Source organism: Bos indicus x Bos taurus, chromosome 4 (assembly GCF_003369695.1).
Source record: "Bos indicus x Bos taurus breed Angus x Brahman F1 hybrid chromosome 4, Bos_hybrid_MaternalHap_v2.0, whole genome shotgun sequence".
Taxonomy (NCBI): domain Eukaryota; kingdom Metazoa; phylum Chordata; class Mammalia; order Artiodactyla; family Bovidae; genus Bos; species Bos indicus x Bos taurus.
The window spans coordinates 26,920,608-26,941,075 of record NC_040079.1 but is presented as its reverse complement, the minus strand read 5'-3'; the positions used below and the strand labels follow the sequence as shown (position 1 = coordinate 26,941,075).

The following is a 20,468-nucleotide window of genomic DNA, read 5'->3' as shown; positions in this document are numbered from 1 at the left end:
TCTGGAAAAGATATGTAAGGGGAGACACCTTTGGGATCTTTACTCTCTAAAGGCTGTCTTCCAAGATCTAGGCCGGGTGGGCAGGAAAAGATATAACCCTAACCTCCAACACCACGCTTTCCCATCTCTCGGGTAACACCAGTAAACAAGGCTGAGTCTTTCACCCCCTCCCAACCTCCTGAAAGCAGTGCTCAGGGAAGCTGGTGGATTTCAGGCCTGCCTTGTCCTTTACAAGTAAGCTGGTTTCCAATGACCTGTACTCTAGGCCACCTCCAGCTCCTGGATGTTTCTCTCTGGCTGTTACGGGGGAACTAGGCGCACCACCCCCCCCCTGCCCCGCCAGCCCCCAAATCTTGGAGTTCTGGTCCATAATATTTATCAAGGGACGGGATGAGTCTAGAGTCTCAGCTCCTGAGACTTGAGTCCACATGGGTAACACTCCCCCAGCTCTTGTGAAATCTCACTAGTCCCTGCCATTAACAGAATGTGTACTGTCCCCAGCCCCTCCTCCCAGAACTTTGTTCCAAAAGCCTTTTATAGCATTCAAAGGAGAATTTGGCTGGAACCAGGTTGGTCCCACTCCTCTCCAACTTCAGTTTTTAAAATGTTCATTCAACCAGTATTTATTGAGATTTTACTAAGTTCTAGGCTCTGAATATATGGAGAGAAAAATACAGTATCTAGAGTGAAAGAAGGCAGACAAAAAAGATACATACTCTATGATTCTATTCATATAAAACTCTGGAAAATGCGAACTAATGTATAGTGACCAAGAGCAGATTGTTGTCTCAAAAGATAGACGAGGAGGGGCAGGAGCGATGGATCACAAAAGAAAGGAAACTTTGAGGAAGGGTGGAAGTGTTTACTATCTTGATTCGTGGTTATGCACATGCTGTCAAAGGTAGGGCTCCCCTGGTGGCTCAGATGGTAAAGAATCTGCCTGCAGTGCAGGAGAACCAGGTTCAATCCCTGGGTAGGGAAGATCCTCTGGAAAAGGGAATGGCAACCCACTCCAGAATTCTTGCCTGGAGAATCCATGGGCAGAGGAGCCTGGTGGGCTACAGTCCATGGGGTCGCAAAGTCGGACACAATTGAGCGACTAATATTTTCACTTTTCACATATTGTCAAAACGTATCTAGTTGTACTTTCTAATATGTACAGTTTGTTGTATATCACACAAAGAAGAAAGGAAACAAAACAAAACAGTGTCTGCCCCTAGAGACTTACAATCTTGCATAACTCTATAGATGCTTGTAGCCTGATAGAAGGCCCATGCAAGTGCCATCAAAGAGTTGAAAGTACCTGCCCAAGGGACATATTGGGATGCAGCCATGTTCTGAAGTGGGTGGGAGGTACATCAAAGACTGCGCCTTGTGGGATGCAACAGTGGTAGGCAGAGAAGTGGTAGGTTCCAGGAGGAGTCCAGACCCAACGCTTAAGCAGCAGCCTCAGAAGCTGGGCCAGGAGAGGGAGGGTGCTGCATCAGAAGTGGGGCACTCATGAGCCCTGCTTGTCTCCTCCTCCCTGCAGACAGCAAGGCCATCGTGGATGGGAACCTGAAGCTGATCCTGGGGCTCATCTGGACCCTGATCCTACACTACTCCATCTCTATGCCCATGTGGGAGGATGAGGACGACGAGGATGCCCGCAAGCAGACACCCAAGCAGCGTCTACTCGGCTGGATCCAGAACAAGGTGCCCCAGCTGCCCATCACCAACTTCAACCGGGACTGGCAGGACGGCAAAGCTCTGGGCGCCCTGGTGGACAACTGTGCCCCTGGTGAGTGGACCCACGGCACACTGTGGCTCCCTGACCCGGGAAGGGGTGCGGGATGAGCTGGTGATGCCAAGGCTTGTGTTTGTCAGAATGTGTGTCCCAGGGCTGGGGGAATCAGGGCCTCCTCCTCCAGCTGAGAATCACTGCTGGAGTTGGACCCTTCCCAGTGAGTTGCCAGATCCTGCAGTGGCAAGGACACAGAGGTCCAGAGAAGGCCAGTGACTTGTCTGAGGTCACACAGCTTATCTGTGGCGGAACTGAATCAGAGGCCGGCGGGGACCTGGAACTCCCTGCTCCGTGAACTTCCTATTTTGCTACACAAGGGTCATTTCTGCTCAGCCAGCAGAAAGAAAATGTGGTGGGACTTGTAGAGAGAAGGCCAGGACTTTAGGCCTGGAGAAGGCTGTTCTTTGCAAGCCCCTGGGATAGCTTTGAGAAGGGGTTGAGACCCAGGATGATGTGGTCTGAGGCTGGTGGGACACTGCCCCAGGGGCAGGTGACCCAGGCCTGGCCTGGGCAGGTGGGGGCTACTGAGGGCCCATGAGAAGACTTAGACATCACAGATGAGAACAGTACCCCACACACAGCTCCCTTTCTGACCCTCATCTCCTGAGACAATCTGTCGTCTCCCCACCTCTTGGAGCCATGTCCCCCTGGGGGAATCCTCCCCCAGCCTGGGGTCAGCCGGGGAGCAAAGGGTGGGAGGAGGGGGCACCGACTGCCTGGGAAGCATTCCCAGCTGCTGAGCCATTGCCCACGGCTGGCTCGGCTGCCAGCAGTGAGCTCAGCTGTTCTGGCCAGTCATGGATTCCAGCCTTTGAGCTGGTCCCCTCCCCGCCAGGGAGCATCACCCTCCTCCGCCAGCTCTGGCTGGGATCCAGCACCCCCTAACCATGCAGCCTTTCCCAGGAGGGACCTGTGGCTGCCTCAGCTGTCCTCCCATCAGGAGGGCTGGGCTCTAGGTGGCCAGAGAGAACTCGGCCTCTCAAACAAGCCCTTCAGTGCCTTCATTTCCCCGAGGCAGAAGTTAGGAAGCAGAGAGAGCCCTATGCTCTGCGGCTGATGTGGGAAGTGCATGGACACTAGGGCTTCAGGGCAGCTGTGAGGAGACCTTTCAGGAGATGGGTCAGAGGCACTTGTGGGACAGGGACTGCCCACCTCTGAGCCTGCTGGAATGAGGCAGGGGGTCTGCAAGGGGTGCACTCCCTGTGGTTTGGTGTTCAGGGTTGGTGCTGGGGCCTGGGCAGGCCGGAGGCCGGCTGGCAGGACTGGTGCCAGGCTGCGTCAGCTGGGGCAGAAAGGCCTCATTGTTGGTGCTCAGGAGGGCTGCAATGTGTCTAAACAGTGATGGGCATCCTGGCTGACGGGCCGTAAGGTTGGGGGTCAGCAGGAACCCTGCTGGTCAGGGGCCTGGGGCCGTATGGGAAGCGGGTGTGAACCCACGGCCTGGGAGGGTGTTGGTGGAGCAAGTGCTCTGTGTCCTGGCTGAGCGCTTCCCCCTCATCATTGCTTCCCTCCATCATCTCTCCAGGCCTCTGCCCTGACTGGGAGGCCTGGGATCCCAACCAGCCTGTGGAGAACGCCCGGGAGGCCATGCAGCAGGCGGACGACTGGCTCGGGGTGCCCCAGGTAGGCAGAGGGCAAAGGGACCCGGAGAGGGCCAGGGTGGGGTTGGGTCTACCTGGGCAGGATGCTGGGGACAGAGGACATTTTCTGACTCCCTTCCTCCCTGGCAGGTGATTGCTCCCGAGGAGATCGTGGACCCCAACGTGGATGAACATTCGGTCATGACCTACCTGTCCCAGTTCCCCAAGGCCAAACTCAAACCTGGTGCCCCCGTTCGCTCCAAGCAACTGAACCCCAAGAAGGCCATCGCCTATGGGCCTGGTATGTGTTGAGCCCTGACCGTCTTCGCTGGGCAGCTGGACACGGGCTGGGATGGTTCTCCCTAAACTCTGCGGCCCTGCCTTCTGCCCTCAGGGATCGAGCCCCAGGGTAACACCGTGCTGCAGCCTGCCCACTTCACCGTGCAGACAGTGGACGCTGGGATAGGCGAGGTTCTGGTCTACATCGAGGATCCTGAGGGCCACACCGAGGAGGTATGGAGAGGCCACTGGGGATCGGACAAGAGCGCGGACCAACAGCGGAATGGGCTGGCGATGGCTGCTGGGGGCACCCTCCAACGCTGGAGAAGGGGAGGCCTCACCATGGGGGTTGCAGAAGGCGTGGGGTCAGAAGGAGCTCTGACGCCGATTGTTTCCCTTCCCGTAGGCCAAGGTGGTTCCCAACAATGACAAGAACCGCACCTACGCTGTCTCCTACGTGCCCAAGGTCGCCGGCTTGCACAAGGTATCCCTCTGTAGGCCCTCCCATGTCTTCCCCACTCCTTTCACATCCTTGCATCCGGCTGAATGGACCCCTCCCTCAGCTCACACCCCGCCCCACCCCCATGCACCAGCCCCACCTGCCTGCCACCCCGCTTGGCTCTGCCCCGCCCCTCAACCCACCTCTCAGAGCTGCTTTCTTCCAGAAGCTCACCTTTGGCCTCTGACCTCCAGGTGACCGTGCTCTTTGCTGGTCAGAACATCGAACGCAGCCCCTTTGAGGTGAACGTGGGCATGGCCCTGGGAGATGCTAACAAGGTGTCAGCCCGTGGTCCCGGCCTGGAGCCCGTGGGCAATGTGGCCAACAAACCCACGTACTTTGACATCTACACCGCAGGTGGGGATGGGCCCTTCCACCAGACACCCCATGACTGTTCATGGTGGGGGGACCTGGGGGCCAGGGGCAGGGCCCGGCCAGAGGGCCATGGTCTCAGGGTGAGGGAACCCAAGCAGGAGGGACACCCCATGACTATTTTTTTGGTGGGAGGGGGTGCCTGGGGGCCGTGGTCTCAGGGTGAGGAAACCCGAGCAGGAGGGGCTGACGGCTGTTGTCGTGACAGGGGCCGGCACTGGGGATGTTGCCGTGGTGATCGTGGACCCGCAGGGCCGGCGGGACACTGTGGAGGTGGCCCTGGAGGACAAGGGTGACAGCACGTTCCGCTGCACGTACAGGCCTGTGATGGAGGGACCCCACACAGTGCACGTGGCCTTCGCCGGAGCCCCCATCACCCGCAGTCCTTTCCCCGTCCACGTGGCAGAAGGTAAAGGCCCTTCACCCACCCCCATGAGCCCCCTCGCCAAAGGCCAGGACGCAGAGTGTTGCCACCGAGTCTGAGGACTTACGGGAAATGAAGCACTGCAACCGGGGGGTGGGGGTGGGTGGGGATGGGGTCAGGGGGAGCCTTCTGCCGGCTTAAAGTGGGCAGAAAGAAGAGCCCAGGGGTGGGGCTCCCGAGAGCTCGTCTGTCAGCCCCTGCCCCCGAGGTCGGTCAGGTCACTGTGAAGGATACCAGACAGGGGCCACGGTGGAAGGGCTGAGGAGGAAGTGACCGGACCATGTGGGCGGAAGGGCATATTCATGGGCCCGCCTTGCACCAGGCTCTCAGGCAGTGACTCCCCACTTTCTCTCCGCCACTCAGAGCCCCTGCCGCCGCCGCCCGCCCCCTCTGTGCCCATCGTCCACCAGGCCAAGAAAGTGGTGCCACGTTAGTACACGCCAGCAGAGGCGGGCCGGGCATGGCCATAGCTGACTGGCCTCACCTGTGCTGTGTGGCATGGCGCGAGCGGGGTGGAGTCGCCCCCCCTTCCGTGGCATTCTGTGACAGGCCCAGGTTCCGCGCCTTTGCCTCTGTTCTGTGGCAGCTCTGGTCTCCTGGGACTGGCCTGGTGATTTCTGTGGGAAGGGTCTGGGTTCCGTGCCGTCGCCTGTTATGTGGCAGTCCCCAGACGCTGTGCCGTTTGTCTGTGTTCCAGGGCAGGCCTGGATGGATGATACATCGTTGCCTGTTTGGTGGCACCCCGTGGGTTCTGTGCCATTTTATGTGTCCCGTGGCAGGCTGAGATCCCTGTCCTTTGGTCTGTGTTCAGCAGCAAAGTCATTGCCACCGGCCGCGTTCCGCAGCAGGCTGACCTTCATGCATTGCCTGTGATCTGTGGCAGGCTTCTCGTTACACGACCCTCCCTCGTTCCATGGTGTGGCTGAGTGTTTTGTGGCATGACTCGGTTCCTGAAGCTGCTGTGGTGGCTCCAAGAAGGCTCAGATGGCTCTAGGTGGATGGCCGTGGGGTGAATGAAAGGCCCCTCCCAGTCTGTCTTAGCTCTGGGCTCCGCCCGGCCTTTGTCCCAAGTGATCCTGACAAGGAGACCCGAGGGAAGGGTTTCTTGTAACCAGCCTGGGGACGGAGGTCTGAGGGAGCTGTGGCTGTGCCCTGCCCAGCATGGCTCTCAGTCGTGTTGGGGGTGCCAGGGAGCAACAGGGGAGGGCTGCATGAGGCCACGGCCTGCGCCTGGGGAAAGAGGACGGGGTGGGCGGGCTGGTCAGCAGGACTGCGCACAGTGAGGTGGGGACAAGTGGTGGTAAGGGCTGAGGCTCCGTCTAGGGCCCCTCAGCGCCCTCAACCTCACCTCTCCTCTTCCTCCCAGCCTGTAACCCCAACGCCTGCCGGGCCTCTGGGCGGGGCCTGCAGCCCAAGGGTGTGCGTGTCAAAGAAGTGGCTGACTTCAAGGTGTTCACCAAGGGTGCTGGCAGTGGGGAGCTGAAGGTCACAGTCAAGGGACCAAGTGAGTACCAGGGCCCAGGGCCATGGTGGGGGGTCGGGGAGCTGGGAGGAAAGGCAACCAGTGCTTCCGACCCCCTGATGGCAATGACAGCACTGTGCACCCTCCCTGGGGGAGGGGCTCCAAAAAGACACTGACCAGAGACATTGTGGGACCTCAGGTGAACCGCCCTGCCTGGCTCAGTCTCCCAGGCTGCAAGCTGGGAAGGCTGCACTAGGCTGTTACACGGTGCCTGCTCACCGTGCCCACGAGCAGCGCTGTCCTCAGCCAGGGACTGTCCCACAGCACAGTCCCAGGGGTCCTTGAGGGGACTGAGGTGCGGAGACGCACAGATCATTGATCCTCCGCTTCCCACGTCTCCTCAGGAGGCACAGAGGAGCCGGTGAAGGTGCGGGAGGCCGGGGATGGCGTGTTCGAGTGTGAGTACTACCCCGTGGTACCCGGGAAGTACGTGGTGACCATCACATGGGGCGGCTACGCCATTCCCCGCAGGTGAGCACCACGCAGCCCTGAGCCCTCCAGCCTGGGCCCTCACAGGGTGGGTGGAGGGAGGCAGGCTGCCTGGGGCTCCGAGTGAAGCGAAGAGGGCTACCTCTGGTGGGGGCACCTCGGGTGTTGACACCAGCTCCCTCTTTTCCCAGCCCCTTTGAGGTGCAGGTGAGCCCAGAGGCAGGCATACAGAAGGTCCGGGCCTGGGGTCCCGGTTTGGAAACTGGCCAGGTGGGCAAGTCAGCCGACTTTGTGGTGGAGGCCATTGGCACAGAGGTGGGGACACTGGGTAAGTGGCCGAAGTGGGAATTCCGGGGAGTGGTGTGATGGAGGGACACTGGGGAGTGACTGGGGGGCAGGAGGCAGGAATTTGGGCCAGTGTTGAGATGAGACAGGCGCTGGAACGGGCATGACTGGGGTGGTGATGCTGGGAGAGTGATGGAGGACCTGTCTGGGTGTCCAAGTCGCTTCTGGTGCCCCCTGACCCTCCCCCACCTTTGCCCCAGGCTTCTCCATTGAGGGGCCTTCGCAGGCCAAGATCGAGTGTGATGACAAGGGAGACGGCTCCTGCGACGTGCGATACTGGCCCACGGAGCCCGGGGAGTATGCGGTGCATGTGATCTGTGACGACGAGGACATCCGAGACTCACCCTTCATCGCTCACATCCAGCCAGCTCCACCCGACTGCTTCCCGGACAAGGTGTGTCCCCAGCTCCCGTAACTGGGCCTGCACCAGGGTGAACAGACCCTCCTCCCGTCCCCAGCTCAGCCCTCCACTCTCTCCCCTGCACAGGTGAAGGCCTTTGGGCCCGGCCTGGAGCCCACCGGCTGCATTGTGGACAAGCCAGCGGAATTCACCATCGATGCCCGGGCTGCTGGCAAGGGAGACCTGAAGCTCTACGCCCAGGTAGGGTGTTGCCCCGTCTTTCTGCCCCTCGCCCTGGGAGGGTAGGGTAGGTTAGAGAAAAGGGCCTCAAGGCATTACAGGAATGATTCTCATGAATCTATTTGAACTATGGGAAGTCTAAAGTTTTGTGTTTTCTTATTGATGATAATCTTAAAAAACATTGTACCAGATATGTATTTTTATGTTAACTATTTGCAATTTAAAGATGGTTGAGTTAAGACATTGGTTTCCAGGTGAGTTTCTCAAAATGGTGTCCTTTGACCCCTAGAGGTTAATGAATATGTTCTTTGGTCCAGGAGGATGTTTCTTTTATTAAAGTTTGTTTATTCAGTTTTAAGAACATTGGTTTAGCTGAGCGTTTTCCCCTGACAACACATTTTGGAGACCTAGGCTCAGAGACCAGGCCACACAGATGACCCCTGTGTGACCCCTGGTTCCTCAGCTCTCCAGGGTGTGCCCTGGCCCCCAGAGCTCTGGCACTAGGCTCCAGTGGTTGGAGGTCTGTGATCTGTTTGCGGGGAGGGGCTTTGATGGTGGGCAAGCAGCCCAGCAGAGGGCACGGGCGCTCTGAGACGGCCAGGGCGCTCTAAGAACCTTGCTTTGGGTGATGCCCACAGGACGCCGACGGCTGCCCCATCGACATCAAGGTCATCCCCAATGGCGACGGCACCTTCCGCTGCTCCTACGTCCCCACCAAGCCCATTAAGCACACCATCATCGTCTCCTGGGGAGGCGTCAACGTGCCCAAGAGCCCCTTCCGGGTGTGTCCTCCAAGCCCCGTGCCCCCTGCCAGCGACCCCAGAGGGAGGGTGGAACCCCAAGCGGGGGGATGTTGGCTGTCTCTGGGCCCTGTCCCCACTCCCCACTTCATGGCCCCTGTGAAAAGGCTAAGACCGGGCCTAGAAGTGCTGGGGAAGGGATGGACCTTGAGGGAGGGGCCCCACGCTGACCGTCGACTCCTCCCCACAGGTAAACGTGGGAGAGGGCAGCCACCCCGAGCGGGTGAAGGTGTATGGCCCCGGCGTGGAGAAGACAGGCCTCAAGGCTAATGAGCCCACCTACTTCACAGTGGACTGCAGCGAGGCGGGGCAAGGTGCATCCAGGAGCAGGGAGTGGGGGGCGCGGCCGGGGGTGTCCAGGCAGGAGGCGCTGGTGCCCTCCACCTGTTCCCCGGAGTGGGACCTGTCACGTGCAGGAGGTTGTGGAGCCCCCAACTCATGGCCTCGTGCCTGCCTCCCTTCAGGCGATGTGAGCATTGGCATCAAGTGCGCCCCCGGCGTGGTGGGCCCCGCAGAGGCTGACATCGACTTTGACATCATCAAGAATGACAACGACACCTTCACAGTCAAGTACACACCTCCGGGGGCGGGCCGCTACACCATCATGGTGCTGTTTGCCAACCAGGTACCCTGTGCTTGGGTTTTGGTTATCAACCCTAACCTCACCCCCTTACCCGATCCCAACCAGCAGCTTGAGAGGCTGTCGTCTGGGGACAATTCTATTGCCCCTGACTGAGCACTTCCTGTGTGTGGACAACATGCCTCAGAGGAAGCAAAAGGGACAAGGGGCTCTTTTCAGACACTGCCCGTGTCTACCCTGACCAAGCCTTTTCTCCCTCCAGGAGATCCCCGCCAGCCCCTTCCACATCAAGGTGGACCCATCCCACGATGCCAGCAAGGTCAAGGCAGAGGGCCCTGGGCTGAACCGCACAGGTAGCTGTCTGGGCGGGGCGGGGCTGGGGTGGGGCGGGGTGGCCGCCAATCCCTCACCACCATCTCGGGATGGGCGCTCCAGGTGTGGAAGTTGGGAAGCCCACTCACTTCACCGTGCTGACCAAGGGAGCTGGCAAGGCCAAGCTGGACGTGCACTTTGCTGGGGCCGCCAAGGGCGAAGCCGTGCGAGACTTCGAGATCATCGACAACCACGACTACTCCTACACCGTCAAGTACACGGCCGTGCAGCAGGTGTGCCCCCCTCCCCGGCCCTCCTGTCCTGGCTGACTGGGGGCGTGGGGCTCCTTCTTCCAGCCCCAGAGGGCCTGCTTGGCGTCTTGGCCCCTTGCCTGCCTCCCCATCCTCTCTTGCCGTGGGTCTCTGAGCCCCTGGTCTGTGTTGGCCAAGGACATGTTGGCGGGCTGGGTCTCAGCCCCTCGGTTCTGACTTCCTGCTGTACCCATTAGGGCAACATGGCAGTGACAGTGACCTATGGTGGCGACCCTGTCCCCAAGAGCCCCTTCGTGGTGAACGTGGCACCGCCTCTGGACCTCAGCAAGGTCAAGGTTCAAGGCCTCAACAGCAGTAAGTGGGGAGGAGCTGCCCGTGCAGTGAGGAGGGTTGAGGGGGGCAGTGGGTTGGAGTCTCTGCTCACCGTGTCCCTCGCCCTCCACACAGAGGTGGCTGTAGGGCAGGAACAGGCATTTTCTGTGAACACACGAGGGGCTGGCGGTCAGGGCCAGCTGGACGTGCGGATGACCTCGCCCTCCCGACGACCCATCCCCTGCAAGCTGGAGCCTGGCGGTGGAGCTGAGACCCAGGCGGTGCGCTACATGCCCCCTGAGGAGGGGCCCTACAAGGTGGACATCACCTATGATGGTCACCCGGTGCCTGGCAGCCCCTTCGCCGTGGAGGGCGTCCTGCCCCCTGACCCCTCCAAGGTGAGGAAGTAGGGGCGGGTGGGAGCTGGGGGCTTATAGGGAAGGTGGGTAGTTCACAGGGGCTGAGGCCAGAGGCCTTATGTCCTGGGGTGAGCACAGCCAGGGCCCAGAGCCAAGGCAGTCCCCCAGCTCAGGACTTGCCTTTGCGACAGCTTAGTTTTTGTTTTTTTATATTTTTATTGAAGTATAGTTGGTTAACAATGTTGTGTTAATTACTGCTGTACAGCAATGTGATTCAGTTATACATGCGTACAAATGCATACATTTAAAAAAATATTCTTTTCCATTATAGTTTATCACAGGATATTAAATACAGTTCTCTGTGCCATACGGTAGGACCTTTTTGTTTATCCATTCCATATATAAAAACTCATACCAAGACAGCTTAGTTATTAAGAGCCTGGCCTTGGATCTGACCTGGGCTTCAACCCCCAGGTCCATCAGCCGGGACAGATTTTTTAATCTCCGTGCATTTCCTCACATGGAATTGTTATCAGGACTCAGCCTGTGGGAGCTGCTACAGTTGAAAGTGCTTAGCTGATTCGGGAGCCATGAAGGCTGGGCGTGGGACCAGTCGAGGTAACCTACACACCTGCTCCTTCTTTTAGGTCTGTGCTTATGGCCCTGGTCTCAAGGGCGGGCTGGTAGGTACGCCAGCGCCCTTCTCCATCGACACCAAGGGAGCGGGCACCGGTGGCCTGGGGTTGACCGTGGAGGGCCCCTGCGAGGCCAAGATTGAGTGCCAGGACAATGGGGATGGATCCTGTGCTGTCAGCTACCTGCCCACAGAGCCGGGCGAGTACACCATCAACATCCTGTTTGCCGAAGCCCACATCCCCGGCTCGCCCTTCAAGGCTACCATCCGGCCTGTGTTTGACCCAAGCAAGGTGCGGGCCAGCGGGCCAGGCCTGGAGCGCGGCAAGGCTGGGGAGGCGGCCACCTTCACTGTGGACTGCTCAGAGGCAGGCGAGGCCGAGCTGACCATTGAGATCCTGTCGGACGCCGGCGTCAAGGCCGAGGTACTGATCCACAACAACGCGGACGGCACCTACCACATCACCTACAGCCCCGCCTTCCCCGGCACCTACACCATTACCATCAAGTACGGCGGGCACCCCGTACCCAAGTTCCCCACCCGCGTCCATGTGCAGCCCGCAGTCGACACCAGTGGGGTCAAGGTCTCAGGGCCTGGTGTGGAGCCGCACGGTGAGTGAGAGAAACCTGGAGCTGGTCATGTCACCAGTCAGGGGAAGAGAGAAGCGGGCCTGAGGCCTTGGGGGGCAGCACTGGCGTCCTAGGGGCTCAGATACCCCTGAGAAGGTATCAAAGCCAAGGGCAGGGCATGGAGCTTTGCCTTGGTCTGGGTGGCAAGACTGCTTCTGCCTGTGGCCATTTTCCTCGGGAGATCCTCAACTTTCATCAGCGGATCTGAAAATCAAAGAATCTTGCACTTGATGATACAGAGGGAAGGCTTTGGGGTTGAGGGCAACGAGAGTCAGGAGATAGTTCTGCTCAGTTCAGTGACTGAGTTACCATCTGCTGGGGGCCAGACCCTGGGCCAGGCAGGGTGGGGCATGCAGAGGGTTGGAAGAGCCAGCCCCATGCTCCAGGGGCCCACGGCCAGGTGGGGAGACTCAGGTGAACAGAATGTTACTATCTGCTGAAGGCAGGGAAGGCAGGGGCTATGGGAAGCAGAGCCTGGGCTGTGGGGATGGTCCAGGCTGGGGAGTAGCAGGTGGAGAGGAGCGGCCACCTCGGAGCTGGGGAGGGAGGGCAGGGGTGGGCAGGCGTGTGAGGGCTGAGCACTCGTCTCCTGGGACTCAGGTGTCCTGCGTGAAGTGACCACTGAGTTCACTGTGGACGCGAGATCCCTGACAGCCACGGGTGGGAACCACGTGACGGCTCGCGTGCTCAACCCCTCGGGCGCTAAGACGGACACCTACGTGACCGACAACGGGGACGGCACCTACCGCGTGCAGTACACGGCCTACGAAGAGGGTGAGGGGCTGGGCTGGGCAGGGACGCCGGGGGTCTGGCCCCAGCGTTTTCAGAGGGGCGGGTGGTGGGGACCGCGCACACCCTGACCTGCGCCGTGTGGCTGACCTCCAGGAGCGCACTTGGTGGAGGTGCTGTACGATGACGTGGCCGTGCCCAAGAGCCCCTTCCGTGTGGGCGTGACTGAGGGCTGTGACCCCACCCGTGTCCGGGCCTTTGGGCCGGGCCTGGAGGGGGGCTTGGTCAACAAGGCTAACCGCTTCACCGTGGAAACCAGGTACGCCTGCCCCTTTCCTAACCTTGACCCTGATGCTGTGGCGACCCTGAGCCCAGCCACCTGCCCTTCCCCCTCATCCTCTTGTATGGACCTCATCCCCACCCACCCCCTATCAAGGCTGCAAACCTCCCTGCTGTAGCTGCTGGTCTCATCTCAGCCAGCCCCGCACCCCCATTCACCTGCTTCTCCATCCCAACTCACTGGTCCTTGTGGCGCTGATGTAGGGGTGTCCTCTTGTAGGGGAGCTGGCACCGGGGGCCTAGGCCTAGCCATCGAGGGCCCGTCGGAAGCCAAGATGTCTTGCAAGGACAACAAGGATGGGAGCTGCACCGTGGAGTACATCCCCTTCACCCCCGGCGACTACGACGTCAACATCACCTTCGGGGGCCGGCCCATTCCAGGTGTGCACTGGGGGCGGGAGGGGTGTCAGGGAGGCCAGCAGGGGGCCTGCTCCGCGTGAGGGAAACTGGAAGGAAGTAGGAGGAGGAGCAAAGCCCCAAACCAGCAGCAGGGACAAGGAGCAGGCAGGCACGGCTGCCACAGTGAGGGCTGAGGCAGGGCAGTGGGTACAGCTCATTCCCAGAGGCCCAGCACTGGTGTCTCGGCCCTTTTGCCTGGAGCACCAGATCTCGTGAGTTCCGTCACTCACAGTCCAAGCCAGTGTCGCTGGCTCAGTCAGGACAGCCTCTCACACCCTCTTGCTCTGTCAGCAAAGCCAGGAACCCCCCTGCCCTCCAGCAGGGGTGGGGAATGGTTGGTGTCTTCAATTATCACATTACCCAGGCTTGCTGAAATGGGACTGTCCCCGCCCCGCCCTACTTATCTAATTTCATGCTGGAAAAAATTCATTTTCTTTTACAAATACTTCTTTTAGCAATTTACTAATTTAGGAGGGCCTTCTTTCAGGCATGTGGCCTAAATAAGTGGATTCACCCTGCCTCAGCCTGTAGCCAAGTTTTTGGGTTTTGTTTTTAAATTTTACTTTTATTAATTTTTATTGGAGTATATATTCTGTAGCCAAGTTTATTTCTCCTTGTTATGTTTTCTTAGCAAGTTTCTAAGTGTTTGCACATTTGGTCTGGTATCCCAGGGGCATTTCAAAGGCAGGGGAAGCCTCGCTTTCCTGGGTCCTCTGAGTTGGGGAAACCTTCTGGGGCAGGTGGGCTGGGGCTGACGACCGTCTTCCTTGCAGGGAGTCCATTCCGGGTGCCAGTGAAGGACGTGGTGGACCCCGGAAAGGTCAAGTGCTCAGGCCCAGGGCTGGGAGCCGGCGTCAGGGCCCGGGTACCCCAGACCTTCACAGTGGACTGCAGCCAAGCTGGCCGGGCGCCCCTGCAGGTGGCCGTGCTGGGCCCCACAGGTATGGAGTGTCTGGGGCTGGGTGGAAGGAGCCGGAAAGGGTGCCGAGAGGCTCTGCTGACTATTCCCTTTGCCCAGGTGTGGCCGAGCCTGTGGAGGTGCGTGACAATGGGGATGGCACCCACACCGTCCACTATACCCCAGCCACGGACGGGCCCTACACAGTAGCCGTCAAGTACGCTGACCAGGAGGTACCACGCAGGTGAGGCCCAGCCTGGGGTTCTGTGCTCTGCTGGGCTCTGGGGAGCTCCCACCAGGGCCACAGCTGCGGGGCCGCTGCGGGGCCACTCCAGGGCCCTGGAAACACTCCCCTACTTGTCTACGCCTCATCTGTTCTCTGCTGCACCATCACACTCTTCCTCAGGGCCCCCTGCCCATCTTCTTCTCCACCCTGGAGGTGGCACAGCCCCAGGGGCTCTCCTCTGGCTGGGCTGTCCCCCTAGTTAGCTACAAAATCAGCACCTTGGGAAAAGGCACCATGTGGCTACAAACAGGTGTGACAGGGCAGCCTCCTGCAGCCTCTCTGTAAACCATCGGAAACATCTTCCCGGAGAGTGGAGAAGAAATGCCTAGGCTTTGTCAGGGCCACACCTTTGTGACCCTCCTCTAAGACTCAGGCTTGACCTGGTCCCTCCTCCCTGCCAGGACTCCTCTCCCCTGCTCATGAATGTAGGGGGTATTCCAGGCCCAAAATGAGATGGGATTCCTTCTCCCCCTGAATCCCAGCCAACTGTCTATCCCTTCTGCCTCTCAAGCCCCTTCAAGATCAAGGTGCTTCCAGCCCACGATGCCAGCAAGGTGCGGGCCAGCGGCCCTGGCCTCAACGCCTCTGGCATCCCGGCCAGCCTGCCCGTGGAGTTCACCATCGATGCCCGGGATGCTGGGGAGGGCTTGCTCACTGTCCAGATCCTGGTGAGTCTATGTGCTGCCCACCTCTCAGGCCAGGGTCTGGGCACAGGCAGGCCTTAACCGCTGCTTCTCCCCCAGGACCCTGAGGGTAAGCCCAAGAAGGCCAACATCCGAGACAACGGGGACGGCACATACACCGTGTCCTACCTCCCGGACATGAGCGGCCGGTACACCATCACCATCAAGTACGGCGGCGACGAGATCCCCTACTCGCCCTTCCGCATCCATGCCCTGCCCACTGGGGACGCCAGCAAGTGCCTGGTCACAGGTGGGCACCCACCCCTGCCCTCCCCTCCCTACACAGCCCCACCCCCACCCCAGCTCATCCTTAACACTGCGGCTTACGCTTTTCTCTATTTCCAGTGTCCATTGGAGGTCACGGCCTGGGTGAGTGTCCTTTTTCTTCTCTTTTTGGTGTGGGCTGAGGTGATGGGGGCAGCTGGGAACTGAGCGGGGGGAATGGGCACAGGTCCCACGGACCCCTGACCGGGCACTCCTGTGTGGCAGGTGCCTGCCTGGGCCCTCGCATCCAGATTGGGGAGGAGACGGTGATCACAGTGGATGCCAAGGCCGCAGGCAAGGGGAAGGTGACGTGCACGGTGTCCACACCCGACGGGGCGGAGCTCGACGTGGATGTGGTCGAGAACCACGACGGTACCTTCGACATCTACTACACGGCACCCGAGCCCGGCAAGTACGTCATCACCATTCGCTTCGGAGGCGAGCACATCCCCAACAGCCCCTTCCACGTGCTGGTAAGTTCAGCGGCCACAGCAGAGCTGGGGGTGGCAGGGAGGGGGGCCAGGCCCTCTTAGTGGGAGCAAGGAACCCCAGAACCCGTCCTCACATCTGATGGATCCTGGGCCCGGAGTGCTCCAGGGTGGGGCCTGTGCTTTCCCACAGCCTCCCAACCCAGGAGGCATGCAGCCCTGCCTCTGGCCCCTCTGGGCATCAGGCAGCTCTCTGGTGGAACCTGACCCCCAGGCCCACCGTCCCCGTCCATCTCCTCAGGTGGCCCTGCAGGACAGGGAAGCCCTCGGGAGAGTAAAGCACCCAAGATAGCCATCCTGCCCTGGGGGCAGCCCAGGTTATCAGGTCCCTGGGCCGTTCTGAGTCAGCCTGTGGTCACCCGAGCTGGTGGGGACTGGCCTGTCACAGCCCCCACTCTCCCGTGCCTTGCCTCCCAGGCGTGTGAGGCCATGCCCCGCGTGGAGGAGCCCCCTGATGTGCCGCAGCTGCACCGGCCCAGCGCCTATCCCACACACTGGGTACTGCCCCTCCCACCTGGGCCACACTCGCCCCCCACCTCCTCTTCCTTCATCTCTTCTCTTCTTCAGCGGCCAGGGCCGGGGCATGGTTTGGGGGCCATCTTGGGGAGCAGGCGGGAAGTCAGGCGGGGCAGACAGATCCCGGAGCTGGGCACGGCACCTCTTCTCTTGCAGCTGACGCGCCTTTTCTGCCCTCTGGTTTCACCATTAACCATCTTGCTCTTTCCTCACCTTCTCTGACTTCAGTCACGGCTCAGTCTGAGTTCCCCAGACCTTTCCCAGCCAAGTGACTGTTCCCTCTCCCCCGCCACAGGCCACAGAGGAGCCGGTGGTGCCTGCAGAACCCATGGAGTCCATGCTGAGACCCTTCAACCTGGTCATCCCCTTCACTGTGCAGAAAGGGGAACTCACAGGTACTGCCCCAGGGCCCTGTGGCAGGATGGCCCCAAGGGAGGACATGTGTCCAGGCCCAGCTCCTCCTTAAGAGATGAAAGCTGGGGCCCAGAGTGGGGAAGTAAGCTCCCCGGGGTCACACAGCAAGCTGAGCAGAGCTGGAACTCGAGACTCCAGCCTTCTGTCTCCCAGGTCAGGATTCATCCTGAGGCCTCCTGGCTGTCTCCTGGCAGCGGGGGAGCCTGGGACAGCAAGGGGGTGGAGCCGGGAGAAACTGGGGTCCCACACATACCCGTGTCTGCCTGGCAGGGGAGGTGCGGATGCCCTCTGGGAAGACCGCCCGGCCCAACATCACTGACAACAAGGATGGCACCATCACGGTGAGGTACGCGCCCACCGAGAAGGGCCTGCACCAGATGGGGATCAAGTATGACGGCAACCACATCCCTGGTGAGTCGGGGCTGAGCCGGGCTGAGGGGAGCCCACAGTGACTTCCTCCTCATCAGCCTTCTTTCACTCATAATTGAGCATGTGCTGTGTGCAGACATGTGTGAGGCCCCAGGAAGGCTGGTGTCCTGGTGGGAGGCCCCGTCGGCACAGATGCAGGGCCTGGCGGGGAGGCTGTGGGAAGGTGTGGGGGTCCGAGGGGGGCTCAGGCAGCCCCTGTGCTCACTGCTGACCCAGCCCCCTTCCCCCCCCCCACCCCCAGGGAGCCCCCTGCAGTTCTACGTGGACGCCATCAACAGCCGCCACGTCAGCGCCTACGGACCAGGCCTGAGCCATGGCATGGTCAACAAGCCGGCCACCTTCACCATTGTCACCAAGGATGCCGGGGAAGGTGAGGCGAGCTCCGGCAGGGGCTGGGGGCGGGCAGCGGGGCAGGGGTGAGGCCCTCTGACCGCCGCCCCGCCTCCACCCGCAGGGGGCCTGTCCCTGGCCGTGGAGGGCCCGTCCAAGGCAGAGATCACCTGCAAGGACAACAAGGACGGCACCTGCACCGTGTCCTACCTCCCCACGGCGCCCGGGGACTACAGCATCATCGTGCGCTTCGACGACAAGCACATCCCCGGGAGCCCCTTCACAGCCAAGATCACAGGTGGGTGGACGCGTGGGCACACCCCGGCACACGATGGCTGTGCAAGCCCGGCACGTCCAAGTCTCTGGGGTGTTTAGGGTAGGGTGCCCTCCAGGTGGAAGAGGTCATTTTTGGATACGTGTAAGGAGTACGCTGTTCTCTACAGCAAGTGAGAATCACTCAGCCACCCTTTGAAAACACACTCTCGAAGTCTTTTAAGTCAGGATGTTGATGATAGGTGAGGAAACCGGTAGGCCCGGAGGGGCAACACAGCAGGTAAGGGAATGGGCTGTGTGGTCTAGTCTCAGTTTTTTTTTTTTGGTCCTACCAAATTACCTGACTCAGAATTTAAATTTATGTAAATTAGGGGTTTAACCCATTCAGGACTGGGGTGCTGACTCATCCCTAATCTCGGGCCCCTAACATGTGCATGGAGACTGTGCTCTCCCCAGTCTCTCTGTGCCTGCTTTGGGGATTGAGGGGGGTGGGCAAAGGCTCTGTTGAGTCCAGGGAGGCTCCTGATCCCCACGAGGGCAGGGCCTGCCAGGAGTCACCCCGTCTGACATGCCAACTCTCCCCTAGGCGATGACTCAATGAGGACGTCACAGCTGAATGTGGGCACCTCCACGGATGTGTCCCTGAAGATCACCGAGAGTGACCTGAGCCAGCTGACCGCCAGCATCCGTGCCCCCTCGGGCAACGAGGAGCCCTGTCTGCTGAAGCGTCTGCCCAACCGGCACATCGGTGAGCGTGGTGCCATGGCAGGGGCCCAGGGAAGGAAGGTGGGGGAGCTGGGAAAGGACTATTGCCAGGCCCAGAGCTCCATTCATGCCTGACCTCCCCCTCAACAGGCATCTCCTTTACCCCCAAAGAAGTTGGGGAGCATGTGGTGAGCGTGCGCAAGAGTGGCAAGCATGTCACCAACAGCCCCTTCAAGATCCTGGTGGGACCATCTGAGATTGGGGATGCTAGCAAGGTGCGGGTCTGGGGCAAGGGCCTGTCGGAAGGACACACGTTCCAGGTGGCGGAGTTCATCGTGGACACTCGTAATGCAGGTACTTCTTGCCCCGGAGACCCCTCACTGCAGCTGGTGCCTCAAGTGGGGACCAGTCCTTTCCTTCCCAGTGCCCCTGGACCATAACCTCCCCTCCCCTCCTGAACTTCCTGGCCCAGTCTCTGCTGAGATTCCCATTCTGGGGCCCACTTGGGAAGAGTAAATGTCCCCCTGTCGCTTCTCCTGTGTCTAAGAGAAAGCTCAGCCATCCTGAGTCTCTCTCTCCTTCACTCACCAAAACCCAAGAGGCCTGCCTTAGAGGAATTTCCAGACTACCTATCCCTGACCCTCTGGGTCACTGCCTGGCTCACCCCTCCTTCTACTGAGCCATCTTTCCTTAGTGGTTACGATGCCCCTTGGGTGTCTGTTCTGGGCGGAGCCTGGGGTTTGGGGAGGGGAGAGCAGATGGCAGTGGGGACTGAGGGAGACGTGTCCCTTGCCTCCCGCTAGGTTATGGGGGCCTGGGGCTGAGTATTGAAGGCCCTAGTAAGGTGGACATCAACTGTGAGGACATGGAGGATGGCACGTGCAAAGTTACCTACTGCCCCACCGAACCCGGCACCTACATCATCAACATCAAGTTCGCTGACAAGCACGTGCCTGGTAAGGCTCTGGGCTGTGGCCGGGACGGACCAGGAGGCTGGAGACGAGTGACCTGAGGTGGCTGACCCACTCTTTCTTGTCCCTACAGGAAGTCCCTTCACAGTGAAGGTCACTGGCGAGGGCCGCATGAAGGAAAGCATCACCCGGCGCAGGCAGGCGCCATCCATCGCCACCATCGGCAGCACCTGTGACCTCAACCTCAAGATCCCAGGTGGGCGCCGGAAGAGTCTGGTGGGGAGGGCCCAGAGCCTGTCCCCGGGGCCTCTGTCCTTCTGGCTTATTTCTCACCTCCCTCCCCTCCGCCCGCTCCACGTGTCCCACAGGGAACTGGTTCCAGATGGTGTCCGCCCAGGAGCGCCTGACACGCACCTTTACCCGCAGCAGCCACACATACACCCGCACGGAGCGCACGGAGATCAGCAAGACACGGGGCGGGGAGACCAAGCGCGAGGTGCGGGTGGAGGAGTCCACCCAGGTTGGCGGAGACCCCTTCCCCGCCGTCTTCGGGGACTTCCTGGGCCGGGAGCGCCTGGGCTCTTTTGGCAGCATCACCCGGCAGCAGGAGGGTGAGCAGGACCGGGCTGGGCTCTTCACAGGGAGGTGGGCCTTCTGTCCCTCGGGACAGGATGGGGAGGCTGCTGGTCTGAGCAGAGGAGGGGGTGTTTACTGAGGGAGGGAGGGAAGGGTGAGGGCCTGGAGCAGCCCCGGAGTTGCCCTGACACTCCCCACCCCCTGCAGGTGAGGCCAGCTCTCAGGACATGACCGCACAGGTGACCAGCCCGTCGGGCAAGACGGAAGCTGCTGAGATCGTGGAGGGGGAGGACAGTGCATACAGCGTCCGCTTTGTGCCCCAGGAGATGGGGCCCCACACGGTCACTGTCAAGTACCGTGGCCAGCATGTGCCAGGCAGCCCCTTTCAGTTCACCGTGGGGCCGCTGGGTGAAGGTGGTGCCCACAAGGTGCGGGCTGGAGGCACGGGGCTGGAGCGAGGGGTGGCTGGCGTGCCAGGTAAGGGGGTAGGTTCCCGGGACGGGGGATGGGGGAGGAC

General features: G+C 60.4%; 1 protein-coding gene across 4 annotated transcripts in view; it reads left to right on the top strand.

Moving 5' to 3' along the window:
- Window positions 1-20,468, top strand: part of FLNC (filamin C) — a 28,058-nt gene that overhangs the window by 3,720 nt on the left and 3,870 nt on the right. Inside the window, exons 2-42 of one of the 4 annotated variants that reach the window (XM_027539044.1) lie at window positions 1,532-1,780; window positions 3,309-3,406; window positions 3,514-3,664; window positions 3,758-3,876; window positions 4,049-4,126; window positions 4,336-4,498; window positions 4,722-4,922; window positions 5,301-5,366; window positions 6,304-6,441; window positions 6,804-6,930; window positions 7,080-7,216; window positions 7,434-7,627; window positions 7,721-7,834; window positions 8,452-8,595; window positions 8,804-8,927; window positions 9,078-9,238; window positions 9,456-9,546; window positions 9,629-9,798; window positions 10,014-10,131; window positions 10,225-10,487; window positions 11,096-11,693; window positions 12,312-12,485; window positions 12,597-12,759; window positions 13,000-13,160; window positions 13,952-14,119; window positions 14,197-14,320; window positions 14,874-15,030; window positions 15,106-15,295; window positions 15,391-15,414; window positions 15,535-15,782; window positions 16,215-16,295; window positions 16,609-16,708; window positions 16,998-17,138; window positions 17,398-17,526; window positions 17,611-17,784; window positions 18,346-18,507; window positions 18,615-18,818; window positions 19,268-19,420; window positions 19,509-19,631; window positions 19,744-19,986; window positions 20,159-20,428. In XM_027539044.1, the coding sequence (XP_027394845.1) occupies window positions 1,532-1,780; window positions 3,309-3,406; window positions 3,514-3,664; window positions 3,758-3,876; window positions 4,049-4,126; window positions 4,336-4,498; window positions 4,722-4,922; window positions 5,301-5,366; window positions 6,304-6,441; window positions 6,804-6,930; window positions 7,080-7,216; window positions 7,434-7,627; window positions 7,721-7,834; window positions 8,452-8,595; window positions 8,804-8,927; window positions 9,078-9,238; window positions 9,456-9,546; window positions 9,629-9,798; window positions 10,014-10,131; window positions 10,225-10,487; window positions 11,096-11,693; window positions 12,312-12,485; window positions 12,597-12,759; window positions 13,000-13,160; window positions 13,952-14,119; window positions 14,197-14,320; window positions 14,874-15,030; window positions 15,106-15,295; window positions 15,391-15,414; window positions 15,535-15,782; window positions 16,215-16,295; window positions 16,609-16,708; window positions 16,998-17,138; window positions 17,398-17,526; window positions 17,611-17,784; window positions 18,346-18,507; window positions 18,615-18,818; window positions 19,268-19,420; window positions 19,509-19,631; window positions 19,744-19,986; window positions 20,159-20,428 (6,693 nt within the window). The remainder of the gene's footprint in view (window positions 1-1,531; window positions 1,781-3,308; window positions 3,407-3,513; window positions 3,665-3,757; window positions 3,877-4,048; window positions 4,127-4,335; window positions 4,499-4,721; window positions 4,923-5,300; window positions 5,367-6,303; window positions 6,442-6,803; window positions 6,931-7,079; window positions 7,217-7,433; window positions 7,628-7,720; window positions 7,835-8,451; window positions 8,596-8,803; window positions 8,928-9,077; window positions 9,239-9,455; window positions 9,547-9,628; window positions 9,799-10,013; window positions 10,132-10,224; window positions 10,488-11,095; window positions 11,694-12,311; window positions 12,486-12,596; window positions 12,760-12,999; window positions 13,161-13,951; window positions 14,120-14,196; window positions 14,321-14,873; window positions 15,031-15,105; window positions 15,296-15,390; window positions 15,415-15,534; window positions 15,783-16,214; window positions 16,296-16,608; window positions 16,709-16,997; window positions 17,139-17,397; window positions 17,527-17,610; window positions 17,785-18,345; window positions 18,508-18,614; window positions 18,819-19,267; window positions 19,421-19,508; window positions 19,632-19,743; window positions 19,987-20,158; window positions 20,429-20,468) is intronic. The other 3 variants (XM_027539045.1, XM_027539046.1, XM_027539047.1) reach the window with 3 other exon arrangements.